This window comes from Erythrolamprus reginae, chromosome 11 (assembly GCF_031021105.1).
Source record: "Erythrolamprus reginae isolate rEryReg1 chromosome 11, rEryReg1.hap1, whole genome shotgun sequence".
In the NCBI taxonomy this organism is placed as follows: domain Eukaryota; kingdom Metazoa; phylum Chordata; class Lepidosauria; order Squamata; family Dipsadidae; genus Erythrolamprus; species Erythrolamprus reginae.
Window position 1 is genome coordinate 7,649,084 of NC_091960.1, and position 25,644 is coordinate 7,674,727.

At 43.5% G+C, this 25,644-nt stretch overlaps 1 protein-coding gene across 1 annotated transcript in view; it reads right to left on the reverse strand.

The window, feature by feature from the left end:
• Positions 1–11,717: 11,717 nt before the first annotated feature.
• LOC139173954 (maternal B9.15 protein-like) overlaps positions 11,718–25,644 on the reverse strand; it is a 35,259-nt gene continuing 21,332 nt past the window's right edge. Inside the window, exons 3-5 of the mRNA XM_070763926.1 lie at positions 16,396–16,533; positions 15,859–16,054; positions 11,718–13,372 (exon numbers count right to left, since the gene is read on the reverse strand). Coding sequence (XP_070620027.1) covers positions 13,190–13,372; positions 15,859–16,054; positions 16,396–16,533 — 517 coding nt within the window. The 3' untranslated portion in view covers positions 11,718–13,189. The remainder of the gene's footprint in view (positions 13,373–15,858; positions 16,055–16,395; positions 16,534–25,644) is intronic.

Genomic DNA, 25,644 nt, shown 5'->3' on the forward strand with positions numbered 1-25,644 from the left:
TAAGGCTTCAATCTAGTGTTCCCTCGGAAGCAACGAGTCGCGTGCTGCAGGCGTAACTCAGCCGGCTATGAAATACTGAGCATGGGCTGGACACATCTCTCCCACAAGATTCAGCTGTGAATAACAGTACAGCAGCCACTGGCAGGGAAAGAACCGATGATTCAGCCCATGAAATGACACAGGCGCTACTATTTTGGTGAAGAGTGGGAGGACATAGGAAGTCGGCGTCTTTTTCTTTTTTTTCTTCTCAAGCTAGGAAAGACTGAGCCTCCAACTCTAAGGAGACGGAAGATCCTGAAAAAAAGAAGCAAGAGTTGTAAGAAGAAGCTTCTGGTTAGGGGGCGGGAAATCAGGGATTTGATTTAACTATGCCACCCACTTTGCTCTGGTTTAGTTTCAAAGCGGGGAAAAATCAGCGCACAAAAGGTCAAAGTCAGCAAAGCAGTCACGAAACACAACGATCAGATAATCCTCCACAATGGCCAAACCCACAGGCTGCTCTTTATAGCAGCCTCACTAATGACCCCAGCCCCACCCAACCACAGGTGGCCTCATTTTCTTTGATAATAATCTCTCAGTTGTTGTTGCCTATGCATCGCTCTCTGCATGCGTGGCTGTATCATTAACTCTTGTTCTGAATCCAAGGAGGAGACAGATAATTGATCTCCTTCTGAGCTGTCTGCCACACCCTCCTCCTCCCTGTCACTCATGTCTTCTTGGTCAGAGGAGCCTTCATCAGCAGATTCCACCGAGGGCAAAACAGGCCTGCAGCATGTGGATGTCTCCCCAACATCCACAGTCCTTGGGCCAGAGCTAACCACCACAAGTTCAGCAGTTCAAATCTCCCCACTGGCTCAAGGTTGAGTCAGCCTTCCATCCTTCCAAAGTGGCCAAAATGAGGACCCAGAGTGTTGGGGGCAAGAAGCTGATTCTATAAAACCACTTAGAAAGGGCTGTAAAAGCACAAGGTGCTACTGTTATTGCTATCCTGCCTTTAATTCTGCAAGCATCCCGCTGTTAAAACTACAGAAATGAAACAGAAAGTTTGAAACAAACTGGTGATCCATGGGCCCCAGGGGAAGCCTTCTCCTAGGCTGATCTCAAAAACCCAAAGAGAAACAAGATTGAGGTCAGCTTTGCAAATGTTTCGTTGAAAAATGGCTAATCTACCACTACATGTTGTTGTATTTGGTTCCAAAGGAAACAAAAAGTTAAAAAGCAGAACTAAGGTCTGTCCAGATTTCCGGCCTGTTGCCTAAAACTTGGTGGGGGGGGTTTCTCCCCCTTGCCCCCACAAGTGTAAATGAACCCATGCCAGCTTAATTTTGGCTGCTCCACTCACTCTACGGAGCCTACGCTACTCGAATCAAAGAAATTGATTCGATTTGAGTATTGCCCACAAGATCATATGCTGCAACGTCCTACCGGTCAATGACTACTTCAGCTTCAACCGCAATAACACAAGAGCACGCAACAGATTCAAACTCAATACGAACCGCTCCAAACTTGACTTTAAAAAATATGATTTCAACAATCGAGTTATCGAAGCATGGAACTCATTACCGGACTCAATTGTGTCAACCCCTAACCCCCAACACTTCTCCCTTAGACTCTCCACGATTGACCTCTCCAGGTTCCTAGGAGGCCAGTAAGGGGCGTACATAAGTGCACTGGTGTGCCTTTCGTCCCCTGTCCAATTGTCTTTCCTTTCTTTCACCTATCTTATATATTCTCTTCCTTTCATATATCCTCTCCTCTAAGTTCACTCTCACCCTCATTTATATTATCACATGTCTATTTTTCTTCCTATGTATTTGTGTATTGGACAAATGAATAAATAAATAAAATTAGACTTTAAATCCATGCACATTTGAAGCCCGTTTTCTACATTGGCTCTTGCTATCCGCTGAAAAGCACCCAAACGTTAAATAGAGCAAGCTAGAGATATACTCCTTTAACTTTACAGTTTGCAAATTTTGTGCTCGACATGCAGAATGTGGCTGTCGACTTGCACCGAGATTAGATCAGAATCGCATGGGAAAATGGCTGTTAAATCAACGTCATGTTGTTTCGTAAAAGGATTTCATCTTTTTATGGCGTAACTTTGATCTCCTCTTTAAATTCTTTTTCCCCCAGAGAAAATGATCCTCTAGCCCAGTGTTTTTCAACCAGTGTGCCGCGGAACACTAGTGTGCCGTGAGACATGGTCAGGTGTGCCGCGAAGCTCAGAGAGAGAAAGAAAGAAAGAGAGAAAGAAAGAGAGAGAGAGAAAGAGCAAGAGAGAGAAAGAGAACGAGAGAGAGAAAGCAAGAGAGAGAGAGAGAAAGAAAGCCAAGAGAGAGAGAGAGAAAGAGAGGGAGGGAAGGAGAGAGAGAGAAAGATATAGAGGGAGGGAGGGAGGGAGAAAGAGAGCAAAAAAGAGAGGAAGGAAGGAAGAGAAAGAAAGAGGGAAGGAGGGAGAGAGAAATAGAGCGAAAGGGAGGAAGAGAGAGAGAGAATTTTTTTGTCCAAACTTTTTTTAGCCCCCACCCTCCCCCCGCTCAATGTGCCCCAGGGTTTTGTAAATGTAAAAAATGTGCCGCGGCGCAAAAAAGGTTGAAAATCACTGCTCTAGCCTACCCAGGGTGGGTTCCTCTCGGTTTGGACCAGATTGCCTGAACCATTAGCGGCCTGCTGGTTACATAAGGATGGCATCTGGTTTGGGTGGTGCTGCTCCGTGGGTAACCGACATCTTTTGGGAGGGGGGATTTTTTCTGAATTTCTCAGAGGGCAAAAAATGGGCCTACCAGACATTCAGGCCTGCTTTTGGCCTCCAGAGGGCCTCCAGAACCTGAGGAGGCCATTTTTGCCCTCCCAGAGGCTTGAGGAAAGACACTCCCCCGCCGTGGTGCAGGAGACTGACTAGGCCAGTGATGGCGAACCTATGGCACGGGTGCCACAGGTGGCAATGTGCTGGCACATAAGCCATTGCCCTAGCTCAGCTCCAAGTACATGTATGTGCCGATCAGATGATTTTGGGCTTGAACAGTGGCTCTGGGAGGGTGTTTTTGGCTTCGAGAGAGCCTTTGGCAGGGTGGGGGGGAGCGTTTTTACCCTCCCCCGGCTGCAGGGAAGCCTTTGGAGCCTGGGGAGGGTGAAACATGAGCCTATTGGACCCACCAGAAGTTGGGAAACAGGCCTTTTCCAGAAGGCCTCTGGGGGGATGGGGGAAGCTCTTTTCACCCTCCCCAGGCATTGAATTATGAGCATGGGCACTCGTGCATGTGCGATAGTGTGCGCCCACACTCTTTTGGCACCGGAGGGAAAAAAGGTTTGCCATCACGGGACTAGGCCATGGCCACCATGGCCACACCCACGGAGTAACCGGGCAGAGAATGCCTTGCTAAAAAAAACCTTTGAAGCCCACCCCTGCATACAGGTTGTTTCTGCATGGGCCTGAGATTTCAGGGATTGACCTCTCCAGGTTCCTAAGAGGTCAGTAAGGGGCGTACATAAGTGCATTAGTGTGCCTTTCATCCCCTGTCCAATTGTCTGTCCTTATCTTATATATCTTGTATGTTTTTGCCTTTTTAATAAGGGTTTTTTAGTGACTTTTAAATTATTAGATTTATTGTATATTGTTTTATTGTTGTTGTCAGCCACCCCGAGTCTGCGGAGAGGGGCGGCATACAAATCTAATTAATAATAATAATAATAATAATAATAATAATAATAATAATAATAATAAACAGAAGATCCAAAGTGCAGACTGTGTAAAGAAACAGATGAAACAATCGATCACATACTCAGCTGCTGCAAAAAGATCGCACAGACTGACTACAAGCATAGACATGATGCTGTAGCACAGATGATCCACTGGAACTTGTGCCGGAACTACCATTTACCAGTGGCAAAGAACTGGTGGGATCATAAGCCCGAAAAAGTGGTCGAAAATGAGCAAGCAAAACTACTGTGGGACTTCCGACTTCCGACTGACCGAATTCTGAAGCATAACACACCAGACATTGTGATCGTGGAGAAAAGGAAAGTATGGATCATCGACATCGCAATCCCAGGAGACAGCAGAATTGAGGAGAAGCAGCTAGAGAAATCAGTGAAATACGAAGATCTAAAAATCGAGCTGCAACGACTCTGGCATAAGCCCGTGAAAGTGGTCCCAGTGGTACTTGGCATGCTGGGCGCAGGGCCAAAGGATCTCAGCGGACATTTGAAAACCATCGGAATTGACAAAATCTCCACCTGTCAATTGCAAAAGGCCGCTTTACTGGGATCGGCAAACATAATTCGCCGCTACATCACGCAGTCCTAGGTGCTTGGGAAGCGCCCGACTGGTGATGAAATGCGAAATCCAGCATAGTGATCTCGTTTGCTGTGTTGTATTGACATAATAATAATAATAATAATAATAATAATAATAATAATAATAATAATAATAATAAATCTTTTCTTCCTTTTATATATCTTCTCCTCTATTTTTATATCTTTTCTTCTATCCTTTTCTTTATATATAATACTGCGGAGTCTGCGGAGAGGGGCGGCATACAAATCTAAATAATAAATAAATAAATAAATACTTCATGTCTATTCTCTTCAATATGTATTGTGTATTGGACAAAATAAATAAATAAAAATAAAATAAAAAATTTTTTTGCTTCTGTGCATGCAAAAACCTGGAGAAATCTCACACGCACGCACATATGTTCCTCTTGCAAGATTTTGCTTCCTTCGCAAAAACACGCTGAGATGCGCATGGATGGTGACAGTTAGATGCATGCAGCGATGAAGCTCACAAATCTAATTAATTTTTTTTGGCCTTGAACTTTCCAAAGAACAGTATATCCCCTCTTCACTCTGCAAATTACACCTGAGTGGTCAAACTGTCCTCGAAAGATGACCTTCCAAAGTACCATAATTCCACATTTGGCAAAATGGAAGGCGTTCTAATGGCAGCAATTTGATGAGTACCCATCTCAGATCTCAGATTAAAAGGTAATTGTCCCCGTAATCTGGTTTAACCCTACATAAAACGGGGCTTTGTATTCTTCCCCACCCTGTTGGTTTGTCCTAATATCTAAGCAGGAGGACGTTATCTTGAGCTTTTTAGAACTGCTTTGTTCTGCTAGACGGGCGGCAATAAATAAATAAAACTACGATAAGGCAATCGGATCAAGGCAATCGAAGAGAAAAGGGCGGGAAACGTTAATCCAGGAGCCTTTGCTGCAAGGTTTAAGCACTCTCTCATTGCGGTAATGATGGAAACCAAGTTTTAAAAAAGTTTCGGGAGGCTCGGTCTGGCTCCAGTGATTTTGTGCCAAACATATCTCCCATGCTGAGAAGCTGAAGAATACTTTGGGATTTCAGTTGCCGGGAAGAAAACAAAACAGACAATAGAAAGTTAATGCTATACAAAAGAAACGGAATGTCAGGTTTGCTTCCATTCAAAGTCCAGGAAAAAAAATCCCCCAAGTCCATTTGATGGACATGAGTTTCTTTCTTTCTTTCTTTCTTTCTTTCTTTCTTTCTTTCTTTCCTTCCTTCCTTCCTTCCTTCCTTCCTTCCTTCCAGAGAGTTATTGTTAACGGCGAGTATTCTGAGCAGAGACAGGTTACAAGTGGTGTGCCACAAGGGTCTGTTCTGGGTCCTATTCTTTTTAATACGTTTGTGAGTGACATAGGGGAAGGTTTGTTAGGGAAGGTTTGCCTATTTGCCGATGACTCTAAAGTGTGCAATAGGGTTGATATTCCTGGAGGCATCTGTAATATGGTAAATGATTTAGCTTTACTAGATAAATGGTCAAAGCAATGGAAACTGCAGTTTAATGTTTCCAAATGTAAAATAATGCACTTGGGGAAAAGGAATCCTCAATCTGAGTATTGTATTGACAGTTCTGTGTTAGCAAAAACTTCAGAAGAAAAGGATTTAGGGGTAGTGATTTCTGACAGTCTCAAAATGGGTGAACAGTGCAGTCAGGCGGTAGGGAAAGCAAGTAGGATGCTTGGCTGCATAGCTAGAGGTATAACAAGCAGGAAGATGGGGATCATGATCCCGCTTTATAGAGCGCTGGTGAGACCACATTTGGAATACTGTGTTCAGTTCTGGAGACCTCACCTACAAAAAGATATTGACAAAATTGAACGGGTCCAAAGACGGGCTACAAGAATGGTGGGAGGTCTTAAGCATAAAACGTATCAGGAAAGACTTCATGAACTCAATCTGTATAGTCTGCAGGACAGAAGGAAAAGGGGGAACATGATCGAAACATTTAAATATGTTAAAGGGTTAAATAAGGTCCTGGAGGGAAGTGTTTTTAATAGGAAAGTGAACACAAGGACAAGGGGACACAATCTTAAGTTAGTTGGGGGAAAGACCAAAAGCAACATGAGAAAATATTATTTTACTGAAATAGTAGTAGATCCTTTGAACAAACTTCCAGCAGACTTGAAAGATAAATCCACAGTAACTGAATTTAAAACATGTCTGGGATAAACATATATCCATCCCAAGATAAAATACAGAAAATAGTATAAGGGCAGACTAGATGGACCATGAGGTCTTTTTCTGCCGTCAATCTTCTATGTTTCTATGTTTCTATGTTTCCTTTCCTTCTTTTCCTTTCCTTCTTTCTCTTTCTTTCTCTCTTTGTTTCCTTCCTTCCTTTCTTTTTTTCCTTCCTTCCTTTCCTTCTTTCTCTTTCTTTCTCTCTCTGTTTCCTTCCTTACTTCCTGCCTTTCTTTCTTTCTTGTCTTAAACTAAGACATAACAGAATGGCGATGCATGCACAACACTAGAAAATCAGCTTCTGCGCATGCGCAGAAGAAAAAATAAACTTGTGGGTTTTTAAAAAAAAAAGATGGCAGCACTCACGGACCAGCAACGACCAATCGGATTCAGCGACATCATCATTTATTTATTTATTTATTATTTAGATTTGTATGCCGCCCCTCTCCGCGAACTCGGGGCGGCTCACAACAAGGCATAAACAAATCATACAAATCCAAATAGATTCAAATAAATTTAAATATTTAAAAAAGTTTTTAAAAAGAACCCCAATATACTAACAAGCACACACACAAACATACCAAACATAAATTGTCCATGCCCGGGGGAGATGTTTCAGTCCCCCCATGCCTGACGGCAAAGGTGGGTTTTAAGAACTTTACGGAAGGCAGGGAGAGTAGGGGCAGTTCTAATCTCCGGGGGGAGTTGGTTCCAGAGAGATGCCACCAGCAGGCCGCTACTGGTTCGGGCGAACCAGGAGGAACCGAAATCTGGAAGAAGCTTCATGGATAAGAAGCAAAACGTCTTGAAAGGAAAAAAAACACAAGAAAGTCCAGTTACCTCCTGACAAAAGCACCTTTGGGACCACCGCGGCACGGATGACTGAGAATTAGTGTTGGGCAAACCCAACGAAGTTCGGGTTCGGGTTCGGCACCCGAATTTTTTAAAAATTTCACCTTCCAGAACAGTCGGGGCACTTTCCGGCGCTCTCTCGAACCCGAACCTTTGCCGAACTTTTGCAAAAGTTCGGATTCGGGTTTAGTATACCGAACTGCGCAAAGTTCGGTACGAGCCCGAACTTTGCAGGTTCAGTTCGCCCAACACTACTGAGAATCTCTACAGACAAATTTATTTTAAAAATGAAGAAGTCTAAGGAGAAGGGCGGCATAAAAATCAATGAAACAAACAAACAAATAAATATTTGTACTAGGAATTTAACATCTGCAAAGTTGGGATCCAAAATCTTGACCACTAGAGTGTGGTGTTTCTCAAATTTCTTAGTAAAACTGAAATAAAGAGGCAGTTTGAGGTTGTAGTTAAATAGATCCGGGGAGAAGCAGGGAGGCCTTGTGCTCTGGCCTGGATCCATCTGGGTGACCTTGGGCCGGTCCCTCCCTCCCTTGGTTCTAGCACGGAGGCAGCCGCAAGCCGCTCCTGAAAAACCTGGCCAAGAAAACGGCAGGCATTTCTCCAGGAAAATCACCGGAAGTCAAAAACTGAGTCAAAGACTGTGGCTGTTCTCCATCCCCTCACAACACCTATCGCAGACTTGCGAGGATGGACTGGACAAGAACAAGGCCTGGCCCAGGTGAACGGATGAGGTCAGGTTCTGCCAGGAGTAGGTTGTCAGTACTGGGCTGTTGCATGGATGGTGGAGTGCACAGTCCCGGTTGGAAACATAAAATAACATTTTCATATATCTGTCTGTCTGTCTGTCTACCTGTCTTATCTAACAAGGTAGAGATCTGTCTATCTATCATCCATCCATCCATTTTTTTTCTTTCTTTCTTTCTTTCTTTCTATCTATCTATCTATCTATCTATCATCTATCTATCATCTTTTTCTTTCTCTCTCTCTATGTATCATCCATCCACCCTCCCTCCAACTCACCCACCCATCCACATCTATCTATCTATCTGTCTGTCTGTCTGTCTGTCTGTCTATCATCTATCTATCTATCTATCTATCTATCTATCTATCTATCTATCATCTATCTATCTATCATCCATCAATTTTTCTATCTATCTATCTAACTATCTATCTATCTATCTATCTATCTTCCATCCATTTTTCTATCTATCTATCTATCTATCTATCATCTATCTATCTATCATCTATCTATCTATCTATCATCCATCAATTTTTCTATCTATCTATCTATCTATCTATCTATCTATCTATCTATCTATCTATCTATCTATCTATCTATCTATCTATCTATCTATCTAACAAGGCAATCCTAGAAGGGTATGGCTAGCTGGAAATAGATCTTATACTAGTCTCCCTTTATTTCTTTTTGAGTTTTTTCGATGCTACCGGACAGAGTTGGGGAGGACGTTAGCTCTCATGAGCCCCAACTCATGGAGGGTGAGGATTATGGAATCAGAAGTCCCAAAAATGGATTTAATTCAACCGTGCGAGGTTTTACCCTCTGCTAGAAGTAAGCAGCCTCCCCTGGTGGTTTTTTGGTGGAACTGCAGTTATTGTACTCTCCCGCTTTCAGGCTGTATTTGGAATGCACAGTTCGGGGACAATAATTATTTTTACAATCTTGGCTGTGTTTATTTTCTTTTTATTGCCAAGCAAAAGGGTTGTTGAAAAAAGAAAACCCTGTCCCAGTTTGTGGGCTAGTTGCTAAGTGAATCATGCAGTCCTTAAGTGAATTTGGCTTCCCCCATTGAGTTTGCTAATTTGCGATTTTTGAACCCGGAAGTCAAAACACCATCTGCGCATGCGTGCCCTTTTTTTTCTATGGGCACGCATGCGTAGATGGCGCCGGGCAGATCAGCTGCTGGGCAGCTTCCCTAGGTCTTACCCCTCTTGGCGGGCATCAGCGAGGAGTTTCCCCACCGCCCACGCAAACTCCTCGCTGCTGCCACTTCGCTCGGGCCGCTTCCCAGCTGAGTACTCAGCTGGGAAGCGGCCCGAGCGAACGGCTTGTCCACAGCCTGCCTGCCCGCGCGCCCGCGGCTCGCGCGCCCTTCTCCCGCCCACGCCGTTCGCTCGGGCCGCTTCCCAGCTGAGTACTCAGCTGGGAAGCGGCCCGAGCGAACGGCTTGTCCGCAGCCTGCCTGCCCGCGCGCCCTTCTCCCACCCACACCGTTCGCTTGGGCCGCTTCCCAGCTGAGTACTCAGCTGGGAAGCGGCCCGAGCGAACGGCTTGTCCGCAGCCTGCCCACGCCGTTCGCTCCCCCTCTTGCTGGCGGGAGGGCGAGAAGCTCTCCCCAGCACCCGCTCGCCCGCCCTTCGCCGCTCGCCCCGCCCTTTGCCCGGCCACCCGCCGTTCGCTCGCTGCTCACCCGGGTTCGGGGGGGGGGTTCTTTCGCGAAGTAGCGCTGCGGAAGTTTGACGTTTGTCTTCGGGACTCATTGGAAAGCCGCGCGGCTGTTTTAAAACGTCGCCGCCGGCATGGGCGGCTTCCTTAAAGAACTTCTTAAAGAACTCAGATCTGTCATTGCTACTCCCCTGACTGATTTGTTTAACCAATCCTTGTTAACAGGAGAAGTTCCTGAGGATTGGAGAATGGCCAGTGTTGTGCCTATTCACAAGAAGGGCAGTAGAGAAGAAGCTGGTAACTACAGGCCAGTTAGCTTGACATCAGTTGTAGTTAAAATGATGGAGACTCTACTCAAAAAGAGGATAAATCAGCACCTAAAAAACAATAACTTATTAGACCCAAATCAGCATTGCTTTACTGAAGGCAAATCATGTCAGACTAATCTCATTGATTTCTTTGACTATGTCACAAAGGTGTTGGATGAAGGTGGTGCCGTGGATATTGCCTACCTGGACTTCAGCAAAGCCTTTGATACGGTTCCACATAAAGAGCTGATAGATAAATTAGTGAAGATTGGACTTAATCCCTGGATAGTTCAATGGATTTGCAGCTGGCTGAAGCGTAGACATCAGAGAGTTATTGTTAATGGCGAGTATTCCGAGCAGAGTCAGGTTACAAGCGGTGTGCCACAAGGATCTGTTCTGGGTCCTATTCTTTTTAATATATTTGTGAGTGACATAGGGGAAGGTTTGGTAGGGAAGGTTTGCCTATTTGCCGATGACTCTAAAGTGTGCAATAGGGTTGATATTCCTGGAGGCGTCTGTAATATGGTAAATGATTTAGCTTTACTAGATAAATGGTCTAAGCAATGGAAACTGCAGTTTAATGTTTCCAAATGTAAAATAATGCACTTGGGGAAAAGGAATCCTCAATCTGAGTATTGTATTGGCAGTTCAGTGTTGGCAAATACTTCAAAAGAAAAGGATTTAGGGGTAGTGATTTCTGACAGTCTCAAAATGGGTGAACAGTGCAGTCAGGCGGTAGGGAAAGCAAGTAGGATGCTTGGCTGCATAGCTAGAGGTATAACAAGCAGGAAGAGGGAGATTATGATCCCACTATATAGAATGCTGGTGAGACCACATTTGGAATACTGTGTTCAGTTCTGGAGACCTCACCTACAAAAAGATATTGACAAAATTGAACGGGTCCAAAGACGGGCTACAAGAATGGTGGAAGGTCTTAAGCATAAAACGTATCAGGAAAGACTTAATGAACTCAATCTGTATAGTCTGGAGGACAGAAGGAAAAGGGGGGACATGATCGAAACATTTAAATATATTAAAGGGTTAAATAAGGTCCAGGAGGGAAGTGTTTTTAATAGGAAAGTGAACACAAGAACAAGGGGACACAATCTGAAGTTAGTTGGGGGAAAGATCAAAAGCAACATGAGAAAATATTATTTTACTGAAAGAGTAGTAGATCCTTGGAACAAACTTCCAGCAGATGTGGTAGATAAATCCACAGTAACTGAATTTAAACATGCCTGGGATAGACATATATCCATCCTAAGATAAAATACAGAAAATAGTATAAGGGCAGACTAGATGGACCATGAGGTCTTTTTCTGCCGTCAGACTTCTATGTTTCTATGTTTCTAGCAGCCCCCCAAACCCGGGTTGGGGGTCCGGGGGGTGCTGGCAAGCCGCCCATGCCGGCGGCGACGTTTTAAAACAGGAACCCCAATCTTCGGCTCCTCGCTAGCGCTGCGGGAGTAAAAACACCATCTGCGCATGCGCAGATGGTGTTTTTACTTCCACAGCGCTACTTCGCGAAAACCCAATCATTGCTAGGGGTCCTGGAACGGAACCCTTTTTTTAAAGAATCAAAAACTTGGTTGAAAGGGAAAAACGAGCCATCACAAAACCAGCAATCCAAGCCATCCTTTTATTATTTATCCTTTATTGTTTTTAATATTTCATTTAAAAAGTTTTCTAGAAAAAGCATTTTATAAAAAGCCAAAAATACATTGTATCCATGGTGCATAAAAACAAGCTGCAGGTGTAATATATTATTTACACAATTTCATTGCTTTTATAAATTAAAATTTGTCCCTGATCGTTATTTACAAGACATATATTAATCATCCTAATAATACTTTGCCCATCAACCAGTCCTTCCAGAGAAGCTACAAATATTTTATTAAAATAATAATAATAACAATAACAATAATTAAACTGTTCCCACTTATCCCTATTTAAAACATCATCCCTTGAGGTAGGTTAAGTATTATTTCTGCAGCCTTGTATACAACTTGCTCACTCTTTGCTTTCAGGTATAAAAAAGGGTTTTTTTCAAAATATCGGGTCTCCCTCCTCTTTTTCCCAAGCCCTTCAGTTGCAAACATAGTATTTGGAAATGTAGAAACAAAGAGTTCAAAAGCTAAAAGCACGAATAATAGCTGAGCAATACATAACAAGCATTCACAATACAATCTTTTAAGTCTTCATAATTAACAGAAACAGGATTAGCAGGGGAGACTCAAACTTGGTGATGCCAGGATCCCAAAAAGGATAAATTAATTTCTGATTGCCATTATAAATAAAACAAATGATTTTATTTTTCTAAGGAGTCTGCTGCGAGGTTTTTTGACATGAAGTTTGTTTAGAAGTGGTTTGCCATTGTCTCCTTCCTCGGGCTGAGAAAAAGTGACTGGCTCAAGATGACCCTCGCTGGTTTTTATGCCTGATGCCTTAACCACTTCACCCACAAACTTCCTTGCGAAATTATTAATGAAACAATGGATGAATGAAACAAACATCGACAAGGAATCCCCTTCTCAGCTGATAAGAGCAAAAAAGTTTTTTTTTAAGTTATCCTTTTTAAAAAATCACAGGCTACACCCACATAATTCGGTCGTGATTAGCCAAGTTTTGCAGAAGCAGTAAATACCTTAAGCAAAGTTGGCTAGGCACATAAGCCTGTCGGCCTGGTTTTTCCATCATCCCCTCTTTGTTCTTTTGGTTTCTACCTCCAAATTTTTTCCCATCCTCGTTCCCCTCTGTATCCTGTTCTAACTCTTAGATCCCCATTCCCCTACTGAGTGCAACGTAGGAGAAACCCAGATCTCCGCTTTTATCCCGACTACGCTGAAGTGCTAAATAATATACAATGCTAATGCTACACTTGTTTGGCACCAGAGAAACAAGGTAGTGCCACCCCCATCTTTCGGCCTGGGAGGCAAGGTGAAGAGGGTAACTCTTGGTAGTTCCCCACCGGGGTGGGGGGAATTGCCAAGAGTTAGCAACCACCCGAAAGAGAAGTTAAAAACCAGTCGCTTTTTCCCAATGTCGACGTAAATAAAGCCAAGGACTTGAGTTGTTGCGAGGGACCACAAGGTCCGCTCAGCCTCCATCTTCACAACTTGGTGGCCCGTTTGGTAAGGCGTCTCACGAGGTTCGGGTTGGGTTTTCTGGGGCCCGGTGATTGCGAGGAGACGTCAACGTAGTAGAACATGGGCTGGTAGGTTGGGACGTAGCTGACCACATTGTGATGGCACGGAACCCAGAGCGGTGCTGGAACGTAGTAATATTGGGTAGGCTGGAAGGAGAGAGAGAGAGAGAAGGAGTTTAAGGGGAGGAGAAAGAATACCTCCGAGACAGCCTTCTGCGGCATGAATCCCAGCGACCAATCAGGTCCCACAGAGTCAGTCTTCTCCAGGTTCTGTCAATTAGACCAGTGTCTCCCAACCTTGGCCACTTGAATATATTTGGACTTCAACTCCCAGAATTCCCCAGCTAGCAAATGCTGGCTGGGGAATTCTGGGAGTTGAAGTCCAGATATCTTCAAGTCACCAAGGTTGGGAAACACTGCACTAGACAATGTCGCTTGGCGGGACTTGGGGAACAGCCTTCTCTGTGGTGGCCCCGGCCCTCTGGAATCAGCTCCCCCAGATATCCGTACTGCCCCCACCCTCCCTGCATTCCATGAGAGTCTGAAGACTCATTTATGCCCCCAGACTTGGGGCTGTTAGATCCTTGCCCCCTGGCCAATGAATGTATTGAGAGAAGGTTGAGTGAATGGAATGATTGTTTTTTATGCTTTTTGGGTGTTATTTTTTTTTAGGTTTTTAATTAATTAATTGGATTCTAGATATTGTATAATAATAATAATAATAATAATAATAATAATAATAATAATAATAATAATAGGAAATTAGTGAAATAGAAGATCTAAAAATCGAGCTGCAATGACTTTGGCATAAGTCCATGAAAGTGGTCCCAGGGGTACTTGGCACGCTGGGCGCAGTGCCAAAGGATCTCAGCGGACATTTGAAAACCATCGGAATTGACAAAATCTCCATCAATTGCAAAAGGCCGCTTTACTGGGATCGGCAAACATAATTCGCCGCTACATCATGCAGTCCTAGGTGCTTGGGAAGCGCCCGACTGAGGATGAAATATGAAATCCAGCATAGTGATCTTGTTTGCTGTGTTGTATTGAAATAATAATAATAATAATAATAATAATAATAATAATAATAATAATTTTATATTATTATTATTATTATTATTATTATTATTATTATTATTATTAAACTCCGAGCGGCTAAATAAATAAATGCAAAACCCAGAAGCTACATCTGGAAACTCAAAAAGGGCTCACAACCCCATAAGAGATGAGCCCAACCCAACACACTGGGACAACCTGAATCAAATCAAGCCTAGCCTAATAATTAAGATAACGTGTGTTTCCAGGCAAGTGGAACTCGGCTCCCAGGGTTTCTGTGGAAGTGGTTTGTTATCAAGCCTCACCAAAAGTTGTTTCTCCCAGTTCAGCTGAAAACTCTGGAATTTCTTAGTGATTCATTAGCAAAAACACTGACCAACAGTCTATCCCGGTTTGACCTGCAGCTAGCTAGGTAAACATGGAGCTAAGCCAAATTCAGATCCTAACTTGTGGGCTTCAGCTGTCAGAATCCCCAAGCCAGCGGAGAAATTCTGGGAGTTGGTGTCCACTAGTCTTTAAAAGTTTGGAGGCCTTTAAATATTCCCCCCCCCCTTTTTTTTGGTCTCAATTTGGAGCACTGCTCCCACGCAGGGCAATATTATCGACCACTGTGGCATTTAAAAAAATCTCACTGTGTTCAGAAATGGCTTGCCCAGCCTTGCCTACGTGCCATCTTGCTAGTGGCCTCCCCCCTCCCTCCGCCTCCAAGTCAGCTCGCTCCATGGAATTCACATCATATCAACAAGAGATTGTAAGGGCAGCATGAGCCACACACACACACACACACACACACACAGAGGAGAGAAAGAGGAGAAAGAGAAAAGAGAGAAAGAGAAAAAGAGAGAGAGAGAGAGGAAAGAGAGAGAGAAAGAAAAAGAAAGAGAGAGAAAGAGAAAGAGAGGAAAGAGAAAGAGTGAGAGAGAGAAAAAGAAAGAAAGAGAAAGAGAGAGAGAAGAGAAAGAGTGAGAGAGAGAAAGAAAAAGAAAAAAGAGAGAAAGAGAGAGAGAAAGAGTGAGAGAGAGAAAGAAAGAAAAAGAAAAAAGAGAGAAAGAGAGAGAGAAAGAGTGACAGAGAGAGAGAGAGAGAGAGAAAGAAAGAAAGAAAGAAAGAAAGAAAGAGAAAGAGAAAAAGAGAAAGAGTGAGAGAGAGAGAAAGAAAAAGAAAGAGAGAGAGAAGAGAAAGAGAAAAAAAGAGTGAGAGAGAAAGAAAAAGAAAGAAAGAGAGAAAGAGTGAGAGAGAGAGAGAGAGAAAGAAAGAGAAAGAGAAAAAGAAAGAGAAAGGAAGAAAGAAAAAGAGAAAGAGGGGGAGAGAGAGAGAGAGGGAGGGAGAGAAAGAGAAAGAGAGAAAGAGGGGGGGAAAAAGAGAAAGATGCCCCGAGCTCCTTTGAACATTCAACCAAGAATGCCACAATCTTCTTACTGGGAGATAGAAAGACTTCAAGGGCATCCTTCCTCCCATTTTAGATTGCAGAAGCAAATCAAAAAAGGAGCTACTTCTTCTTCTTCTTCTTCTTCTTTTCTCAACACAACAACAGCAATGAACGCCCAACTCCAGGCACTGTCCTTGCGGTCTCTCACCTGTGTGGGACTGTGTTTCCCAGGTGGCCGACTTTTGGCCGGATACGCTGGCTTAGAAAACTTGGCCAGGCTTTCATCTTCCGAAGTCTCCGAGGGCGATTCCGAGTGATAGTCTGACGTCTCTGGTTCCGGCGTGGACTTCCCACTGGTGTCCCCCTCATCCTTCACGGTGAAGTAGTGGTTGTTTTCGCCAAGCCTAAAAGAGCAGAACGGAGAGGGAAGCTCAGCCTATAATCCTCCAGGGTTCTCAACAAGCTAAAATTCAACACAGAGTGGGCTTGAGAAGTGGGACACGGAGCTTTAATGGCCGGTCTCCATACATTTTCTTTTTTTCCTATTTAAACGGGAACGTTAAAATATCCAGGTTTCTAGGACTCATGATTCAAGGAGCAGTTTTTTTAACATTTCCTGTGCAGGTAGGTAGAAAAATCTTTTTTTTTTTTTTTTTTTTTTTTTGCAAAAATATGGGATGAGCAGAGGGTTTGGGAGGCTGGTAGAGCCCTCCTGGGGGAAAGGCAAAATTAATTGCCCACTAACCTGCAGCACACTTCACCGGGATCGATCCAGATGGAAATTTCTCTTGGCAGTGCCAATTTTGAATAATCCAGACCGCAGGATTCGCAGGCCTTTAGCAGAGAATCATCAACCAGCTGCTGTCTATTGATCCGGATGCATCTATAGAAAAAGAAAGACACAGACTCAGAAAAGGGAGGATTCCAAGTATGGGCGTAGATTAAAAGGGAGGCTCCATATCAAAAAACCAACCAGGCATTTTTTATATACAGTGATCCCTCTATTATCGCGACGGTTCCGTTCCAAGACCCCTCGCAATAATCGATTTTTCGCGATGTAGGGTTGCGGAAGTAAAAACACCATCTGCGCATGCGCGCCCTTTTTTCTATGGCCGCGCATGCGTAGATGGTGGAGTTTGCGTTCCCCGCCACCCACGCAAAGGGGAAACCCCGATTCGGCTCCTCGCTGCTGCTGCGCTACCGAGCAGATCAGCTGCTGGGCGGCCGAAGGAACCTTCCCTGGGTCTTCCCCCTCTTGCTGGCGGGCGGGCGAGCGGCGGGCATTGGCGAGGAGCCGGGGTTTTCCCTTTGCGTGGGTGGCCGGGAAGACCCAGGTTGGGGGTTCGGGGGGGTGCTGGGAAGCCCCCCAGGCCGGCTGCGACCTTTTAAAACAGCCGCGATGCTTCCCAGCTGAGTCCCGAAGCCAAACCCGGAAGTGATTTTTTTTTAATTAATTTTTTTTTTTAAATCGCGATATAGCGTTTTGCGAAGATCAAGATCGCGAAACTCGAGGGATCACTGTATATATATATATTTGTTTTCGTAGATTTTCACGGGTATATGTATGTAGATTGTTCTGAGTTCGGGTTTTGCCCCATGTAATATTTTGCATGTCTACGCGACGTTTCAGTGAAATCACATTCACCATCATCAGGCTGAAGTTGTAAGCTTCGTGATGCTGTAAATATAGTTTTACTATATTTACTATATTTACAGCAGCACAAAGCTTACAAACTTCAGCCTGATGATGGTGAATGTGATTTCGCCGAAACGTCGCTATGTTGGCTGGAGAATTCTGTGAATTGGAAGTCCACAAGTCTTAAAGTTGCCAAGTTTGAAGACCTCTGCGCTAGAATGAAGCTACGATAACGTGAATGAAGCTACGATAACGCTACGATAATGCGAATGAAGCTACGATAACGCGACCAAAAATCACAATGAAATTTAATTTACTTTATTGAACTTTTAAGCTACCCAGCTTCTTGCGGAGTCTGGGCAGCGTACAATCATAATAAAATAGTAAATGCAGAATAAAAAGCGTATAAAAAAGTATAATAAAATAACCAAAAAATCTAATATCATATTCATTCAACAGGCATTCATATCTCTAGGAGCAGCTAGTTGTTAAATAGCCTCCAGGTCTGCCGGCAAAACCATGTTTTCACAGCCTTTTGGAAGGCCGAGGAGGGTGGGGGCAGTACAAGTCTCTGGTGGCAGTTGGTTCCATAGAATCGGAGCCACCACAGAGAAGGCTCTCCCCCATGGTCCCGCCAATTGGCATTGTTTCCTCGACGGGATCTGGAGAAGGCCAACAATGGGCAAAATATGTATCATCCGTGATGCAGGATGGTGTCACTTAAACCCCAACTGCCAAATGCTGATGTATAAGTGTCTATGGAGATTCTCAGTCATGTTTTCCCCAAAATAGACAACTGCACTTTGTCCTTGAAGGTGTTTTCCTTTGGAGTCATTCTTTGTCAAGTGGACAAGGTGAAATTGAAGACTTATTTGAAAAGAAACCATCTCAAAAATGACATATATGAAATAAAAATGAAGATGATTGAAGGTGAGAAAACTGGAGGCTAAAACATATGAAGAACAGTTGCAGGAACTTGGTATGTCTGGTTTAATGAAAAGAAGGACCAGGGGAGACATGATAGCAGTGTTCCAGTATTTCAGGGGTTGTCACAAAGAAGAAAGAGTCAACCTATTCTCCAAAGCACCTAGAAGAAGAAGCCACGGGTGGAAACTAAAACAAGGAGAGAAGCAACTTAGAACTAAGGAGAAAATTCCTGACAGTCAGAACAATTGATCAGTGGAACAGCTTGCCTCCAGAAGTTGTGAATGCTCCAACACTGGAAGTTTTTAAGCAGATGTTGGATAACTATTTAAGTAGCATAGGGTTTCCTGCCTAAGCAGGGGGTTGGACTAGAAGACCTCCAAGGTCCCTTCCAACTCGTTGTTGTTGTTATTGTTATTATTGTTACTATTATTATTAAATCCTGCCAGGACCCAGTCAGACCATGTTGTTGTTGTTATATATTCCTAGATATGATTGATGATATATGTGTTTTCATTTATGTATGTTTTAAGGCGCAGAAAAATAAAAAAACTTACATTAAAAAAAACCAAAAGAATAACAGTTGGAAGGGACCTTGGAGGTCTTCTAGTCCAACCCCCTGCTTAGGCAGGAACCCTGGCCTATCCCAATTCAGACAAATTATTATTATTTATTATTATTTATTAGATTTGTATGCTGCCTCTCTCCGAAGACTCGGGGTGGCTGACAACAATAATAAAAATAGTAATGGAACAAATCTAATATTAAAAAACATATAAAACTCTATCATTATTTTAAAAACCAAACAGCACATTCATACCAAACATAAAACAAAGTATAAAAAAGCCTGGGCGAAAGGTGTCTCAGCTCCCCCATGCCTGGTGGTATAAGTGAGTCTTGAGTAGTTTACAAAAGACAAGGAGGGTGGGGGCAGTTCTAATCTCTGGGGGGAGTTGGTTCCAGAGGGCCGGGGCCGCCACAGAGAAGGCTCTTCCCCTGGGGCCCACCAAACGACATTGTTTAGTTGACGGGACCCAGAGTAGGCCAACTCTGTGGGACCTTATCGGTCACTGGGATTCGTGCGGTAGTAGGCGGTTCCGAAGGTACTCTGGTCCACTGCCATGTAGGGCTGGTTATCCAATCTCTTATCCACCTCCACAGTGTTGGAGCGTTTACAACTTCTGGAGGCTTCAAAGTAAAGGCCAGAGAGGTGGTGGTGCTGACTCACACCTTCGTTTTGGAATCCAACACTGGCTATTTCCGCCACCGCCGCTTGGAAGCTCAAGGCCGGCACTGACACAACGAAAACAAGGTTGTTTAAAAGCAGAACCTACCTACCCTGAGCAACTCTCCCACAACAAGTTCCAGGCTGGGCAGAGCAAACAGCAAATTGTGGCGTGACCTACTAATCATCACCCCCAAGAGTAGTCAAACTGGTATGCAAACTGTGCCTATCAGTTAAAGACAATAGCCTTGAGATGTACAATACAGTTATTTTAAAAGCCGGCTCTGCAAACAAAACACTCCATTACAGGGAGGGAGAAAAAAAGGCCCTTTTTGGCTCATTGTTTGTACTTTTGTTTCTTTGCTTCACAGTATACTTTTAACTGCTGGGGGGCTTGAGAAGTAGCGTTGTGCTGCAGAACTGGAATTGACCCCTCCACCATGTAGCATTAATGGCCAAACTCCATCCATTTTCTTTCTTTTTTTCCTATGGAAAGGGAAACGTCAAAATATCCAAGTTCCTAGTACTCATGATCCAAGGAGCAGGCTTTTAACATTTTGTGTGCAGGTAGGTTAGAAAAACATCTTCCAAGATCCAACAAGGGGTGTATGTATACGACTTGGAAAGAAAGACATTTGTAACAATCCGTATTCTTTACTATTTGTTTTTCTACTTTATATTTGCTGTAAATATTGAAGTATACTGTAGATGTTTATACATTGATATACATTCTATATACATTTATATACATTCTATTTCTAAGAGACATAGAGTTAACCCCGGAGAGCAGGAAAAATAATGATATGGAAAATTGCAAACTGAATATCACATAGTTTATTTATAAAACGTAATAAGGAAGAGAGAGCTAGGTATCTCTCAATTTTTTAAAATGTGTATATATTTGTACCTACTTTTTGCATTATGTAGTTGAATCTATATTTTCTAATAAAAGTTGAAATTTAAAAAAAAAGAAAAGAAAAACAGCCTGTATTTCACCTGGAGGTGTTGTTTTTTTTTGCAAAAATATAGGGTGTATAGAGGGTTTGGGAGGCCTGCAGAGTGCTCCTGGGGAAAGGCAAAAAACACCCTCATTTTTGCAAAAATAAAAATAAAAATTAAGAAACCCTGTCTTAAGAAGAACCATCGATCAGGAGAAAAACTCATTCAATGGATGGACTTTAGGTTGCGTCTTCTCAACATGACGTTTGGGTCAGCCTTGCAAATAACATCCGAGAAATAAATCAGAGCCCAAACTTTGGCCTTCATCTAAGTTCCAATTTATTAACAGAGCCATGTTGGTTACGAACTGTAGTCATTCCAATAAGAACATAAGAACGTAAGAAGAGCCCTGCTGAATCAGGCCAAAGCCCATCGAGTCCAGCATTCTGTGTCACACAGTGGCCCACCAATTGTCCTGGGGAATCTTGAGCAGAAAGAGAAGGCAAAACCCTCCCTTTCCCGTTACCCCCAACAAATGGGACCCAAGGGGATCCTGCCTGCATCAACCCACATAGAGGTGGCACATGGACATCCGTTTCAATAACCACCGATACACTTGGCATCCATGAATCTGTCTAATCCTGTCTTGAAGCTATCAAGGCTGACAGCTGTCACAACCTCTTCTGGAAGTGAATTACGTAAACTCTCTGGGTGAAGAAATATTTCCCTTAATTTGTCCTCACTTTCTTACCAATGAGCTTTAGGGAGTTCCCGCTCATCCTAGTATTGTGTGATAGAGAAAAGAATTTTTCTCTATCCATCTTTTCTATCCCATGCATGATTTTATACACTTTGATCACGTCACCTCTTAAACGCCGTCTTTCAAGGCTGAAGAGACCTTGAAATACTAACTTGCCCTATAGTTCTCCACCCAGGTTAAGGTTCATCCCTCGTCAACACACCCTCAAGTTCATCACATGGACCACTCGGTTGCCTCAAGGTCTACGATCCTCCCTTGTACTTCCGGCTGGTGCTGAACAGAGGATGACCTTGAACCTTCTGGAAAGAATATGTTGTGGCTAGTATCTTTCCTTCTCATAGCACCACCCCTTCCTAATTCCCACAGTACTATTCTACTTGTGGCAGGCCAAAGTCTCTAACTCAAAACGATGGCTTTGGCCCAACAGCTTGTTTCCCCCATAAATCCAGATCCGGCGAGAAAAAGGATCATAGAAACCAAGTGGTCCAGACTGAATGTATCTGTTGACCAAGGCGGCTAAACCACATCTATATGATATCTCCGGGACCGCCTTATGCCGCACGAATCCCAGCGACCGGTTAGGTCCCACAGAGTTGTCCCATCGACTAAGCAATGTCGTTTGGCGGGACCCAGGAGAAGAGCCTTCTCTGTGGCGGCCCCGACCCTCTGGAACCAGCTCCCCCCAGATATCAGAGTTGCCCCCATCCTCCTTGCCTTTCGCAAGCTCCTTAAAACCCACCTCTGTCCTCAGGCATGGGGGAATTGAAATTTCCCTTCCCCCTAGGCTTATAGAATTTATACATGGTATGCTTGTATGTATGATTGGTTCTTTAAATTGGGGTTTTTTAGATTGTTTTTAATATTAGATTTGTTTACATTGTCTTTTTTATTGTTGTTAGCCGCCCCGAGTCTTCGGAGAGGGGCGGCATACAAATCTAATAAATACAAATACAAATACATCCTTATCCATTCTATTTATCCTCCTATCTTTTACAGCCATGTTTTTTTCAACCTTGGCCACTTTATGATTGTGGACTTCAACTCCCAGAATTCCCCAGCCAACCATGGTACGCTGGGGAAATCCCGGGAGTTAAAGTCCACACACCTTCCAGCTGCTGTGACCCTGAGATGGAGCTCTTGCCTTACAATCAGGAGTTTGTGAGTTCGATCCTAGGTAGAGGCAGGTGTAGGATCTCCTGCTTGGGCAGGGGGTTGGACTAGATCAGTGTTTTTCAACCAGTGTGCCGTGGCACACTAGTGTGCCGCGAGACATGGTCAGGTGTGCCGCGAAGCTCAGAGAGAAAGCAAGAGAGAGAGAAAGAAAGAGAGAAAGAAAGCAAGAGAGAAAGAGAGAAAGAAAGCAAGAGAGAGAAAGAAAGAGAGAGAGAGAAAGAGAACAATAAAGAAAGAAAGAAAGAAAGAGAGAGAGAGAAAACAAGAGAAAGAAAGAGAGAGAGAGAGCGAAAGAGAGAAAGAAAGCAAGAGAGAGAGAAAGAGAGGGAGGGAAGGAGAGAGAGAGAAAGACATAGAGGAAGGGAGGGAGGGAGCGAGAAAGAGCAAAAAACAGGAAGGAAGGAAGGGAAAGAAAGGGATGGGGAGAGAGAGAGAAAGAGGAAGAAAGGGATAGAAAGAGGGAGGGAGAAAGAAATAGAGTGAAGGGGAGGAAGAGAGAGAGATAATTTTTTTGTCCAAACTTTTTTTAACCGCCCCGCCCCCCCACTCAATGTGCCCCAGGGCTTCGTAAATGTAAAAAATTTGCCGCGGCTCAAAAAAGGTTGAAAATCACTGGACTAGATGACCTGCAAGAACCCTTCCAATTCTGTTAATCGGTTAAGCTGCCCAGCTTTGGAAAAAACACTGCTTTCTAGCAACCCCGACTGGTTAAATTTTTGTTCAGACAACTGGCTTGAATTCTAGACACTTTACTTTTAATGTGAGAGTTGTGACATAAATATTATTAAAAATCTCTAAGCCGCTTGTGAAAGCTTAAAGAACTCGCTTTTGGCTTCTTAAAAAAAGAAGACAAACCCCAAACCAATTCTGAAGACAGCTGCTTGGATAAACGGAAGTTTCACCACCTTCCTGTCACAATTACTGGGGTAAATGTTAACAAGAAGACCACATCCATTTCCTCCATTTCAGCACACCACAATCTTGTTGACCGACAAAGGCTGCGAAATCACATTTCGTGTTGACTAACAGCGTAAACTGAGCAACCTCAACTTAAGGGCCCAAATCACTCTGGCGTCATTACAAAAAAAAAATGAAACGATCAATTTAAATTTAAATATATATATACAGTGATCCCTCGAGTTTCGCGATCTCGATCTTCGCGAAACGCTATATCGCGATTTTAAAAAAAATATTAATTTTAAAAAAAACCACTTCCGGGTTTGGCTTCGGGAGTCAGCTGGGAAGCGGCGCGGCTGTTTTAAAAGGTCGCAGCCGGCCTGGGGGGCTTCCCAGCACCCCCCCGAACCCCCAACCTGGGTCTTCCCGGCCGCCCACGCAAAGGGGAAACCCCAGCTCCTTGCTGATGCCCGCCGCTCGCTCGCCCGCCAGCAAGAGGGGGAAGACCCAGGGAAGGTTCCTTCGGCCGCCCAGCAGCTGATCTGCTCGGTAGCGCAGCAGCAGCGAGGAGCCGAATCGGGGTTTCCCCTTTGCGTGGGCGGCGGAGAATGCAAACTCCACCATCTACGCATGCGCGGCCATAGAAAAAAGGGCGCGCATGTGCAGATGGTGTTTTTACTTCCACAACCCTACATCGCGAAAAATCGATTATCGCGAGGGGTCTTGGAACGGAACCCTCGCGATAATAGAGGGATCACTGTATATATATATATATTTTAAAAGAGCTAGTTTGGTCTAGCAGTGAAGGAATCAGGTTTGAAACCGGGAGATGGTGAATTCTACAGGGGGTGGACAGGAAAATGGAAACAGTTGACTTTTTGGCATCATCATGTTTGAACATGTCCAAATCAATCAAAACGTGACATATTTTAATGTGTATTTTTTTTAATTCTGTAATTTGATATGTTTTTTTAAACTACCTTTTTTTTTAAACAGAAATTTAAGGTTATAACCTTCTAGAAATGGCAGACCTCTCAGACTTTCAAAGAGGCCAAATTGTTGGTGCTCGAATGGTAGGCGGAACAGAAAGTGCCCGAATGTTTGGCGTTTCAAGAGGTCATGTCTCAAAAGTCATGACTGCTTTTGAAAGAGAAGGGAAAACGTCCTCAGCCAAGCACAGGTCTGGTCGAAAGTCGAAGTTGTCTGAGAAAGACTGGTCGGACTCCAAAGCAAATTGTTAGAGCGGATCGCAAGACCACAGCTCCTAAAATCACTGCAGAGCTCAATAGACACGTACAGAACCCAGTTTCCACAAAAACCGTTTGAAGGGAGCTTCACAAATCTGGATTCCAAATCTGGATTTTCAACGTGTTTCCATTTCTTTGTCCACCCCTTGTAGTTCCAGCCTTAGATATAAAAACCAGCCCGGTGACTGGGCCATCACCTCTCTCTCTTTCTGTATGACCAACTCACCTCACTGAGTTGGGTTGAAAATAGCAGGAGGAAAGAGAATTATGTGTAATTGCTACCTTGAGTTACTTATAAAATGATAAGGACGGGATAAAATCAAATCAAATACCAGTTTTCCTATCTTACATTGTTTGCAAATCTTTTGGAGAAAATGGACACACAGGATTATATCGAAGCATATAAATATCTCCCTTACCTCCTCTTGGGAAGCAGACATAAAATCGGGACTAATTATTTGGGTTTGTTGCCCTTTTTTTTTTTTTAAAGGGCCTCTTCCATTTTTTTGCATTTTATTGTGTTTTGTCTTTCCTAACTTTGTGATGCAAATCGCAGAAAATCATTTGCAAGACAAGGGGAGTGTTTTCAAAATGTTTCTAATCCTAAACAAAAGTTGCATTTTCCCCTGAAGGGTAAATTACAACTTTTGAAAAGCTGCCACTATCGGTAAATCTAATGTTGTCAAAAGTTGAAAGCGGCAGCTGGTTGTTTTGGTGCTTTTAAAAAAAAGAATACTTAAAAAAAAAAAACACAGAGAGTTTCAGGTCGCCTTGACATGCGAAGCATGCCAAGGCGGAAAAAACACTACTTAACTATCCTTAAAAACAAAATAATAATCACGGGATCTCCACCATAGCAGTTGAATTATTAAGAAGGCCAGAGGCAAAACTAGTATATTTAGACCCATGATGAAGCTGCACTGCAAACAATTCAAATTGTTTAAAAATTTGCATTCTTTACACACTGCCACAACCTGACACACACAACCTTCGTTTTTGCCTAGCCAGGAAGGGGCTTAACATAAAACATAATAATAATAATTTATTAGATTTGTATGCCGCCCCTCTCCGAAGACTCGGGGCGGCTCACATTTGCTTTTAGAATAGTGATTCCCATCCTTGGCAGCTTCAAGACACTGTGGACATCAGCGGCAGATAAGGTCCCACAGGGTTGGCCCTCTCTGGGTCCCGGC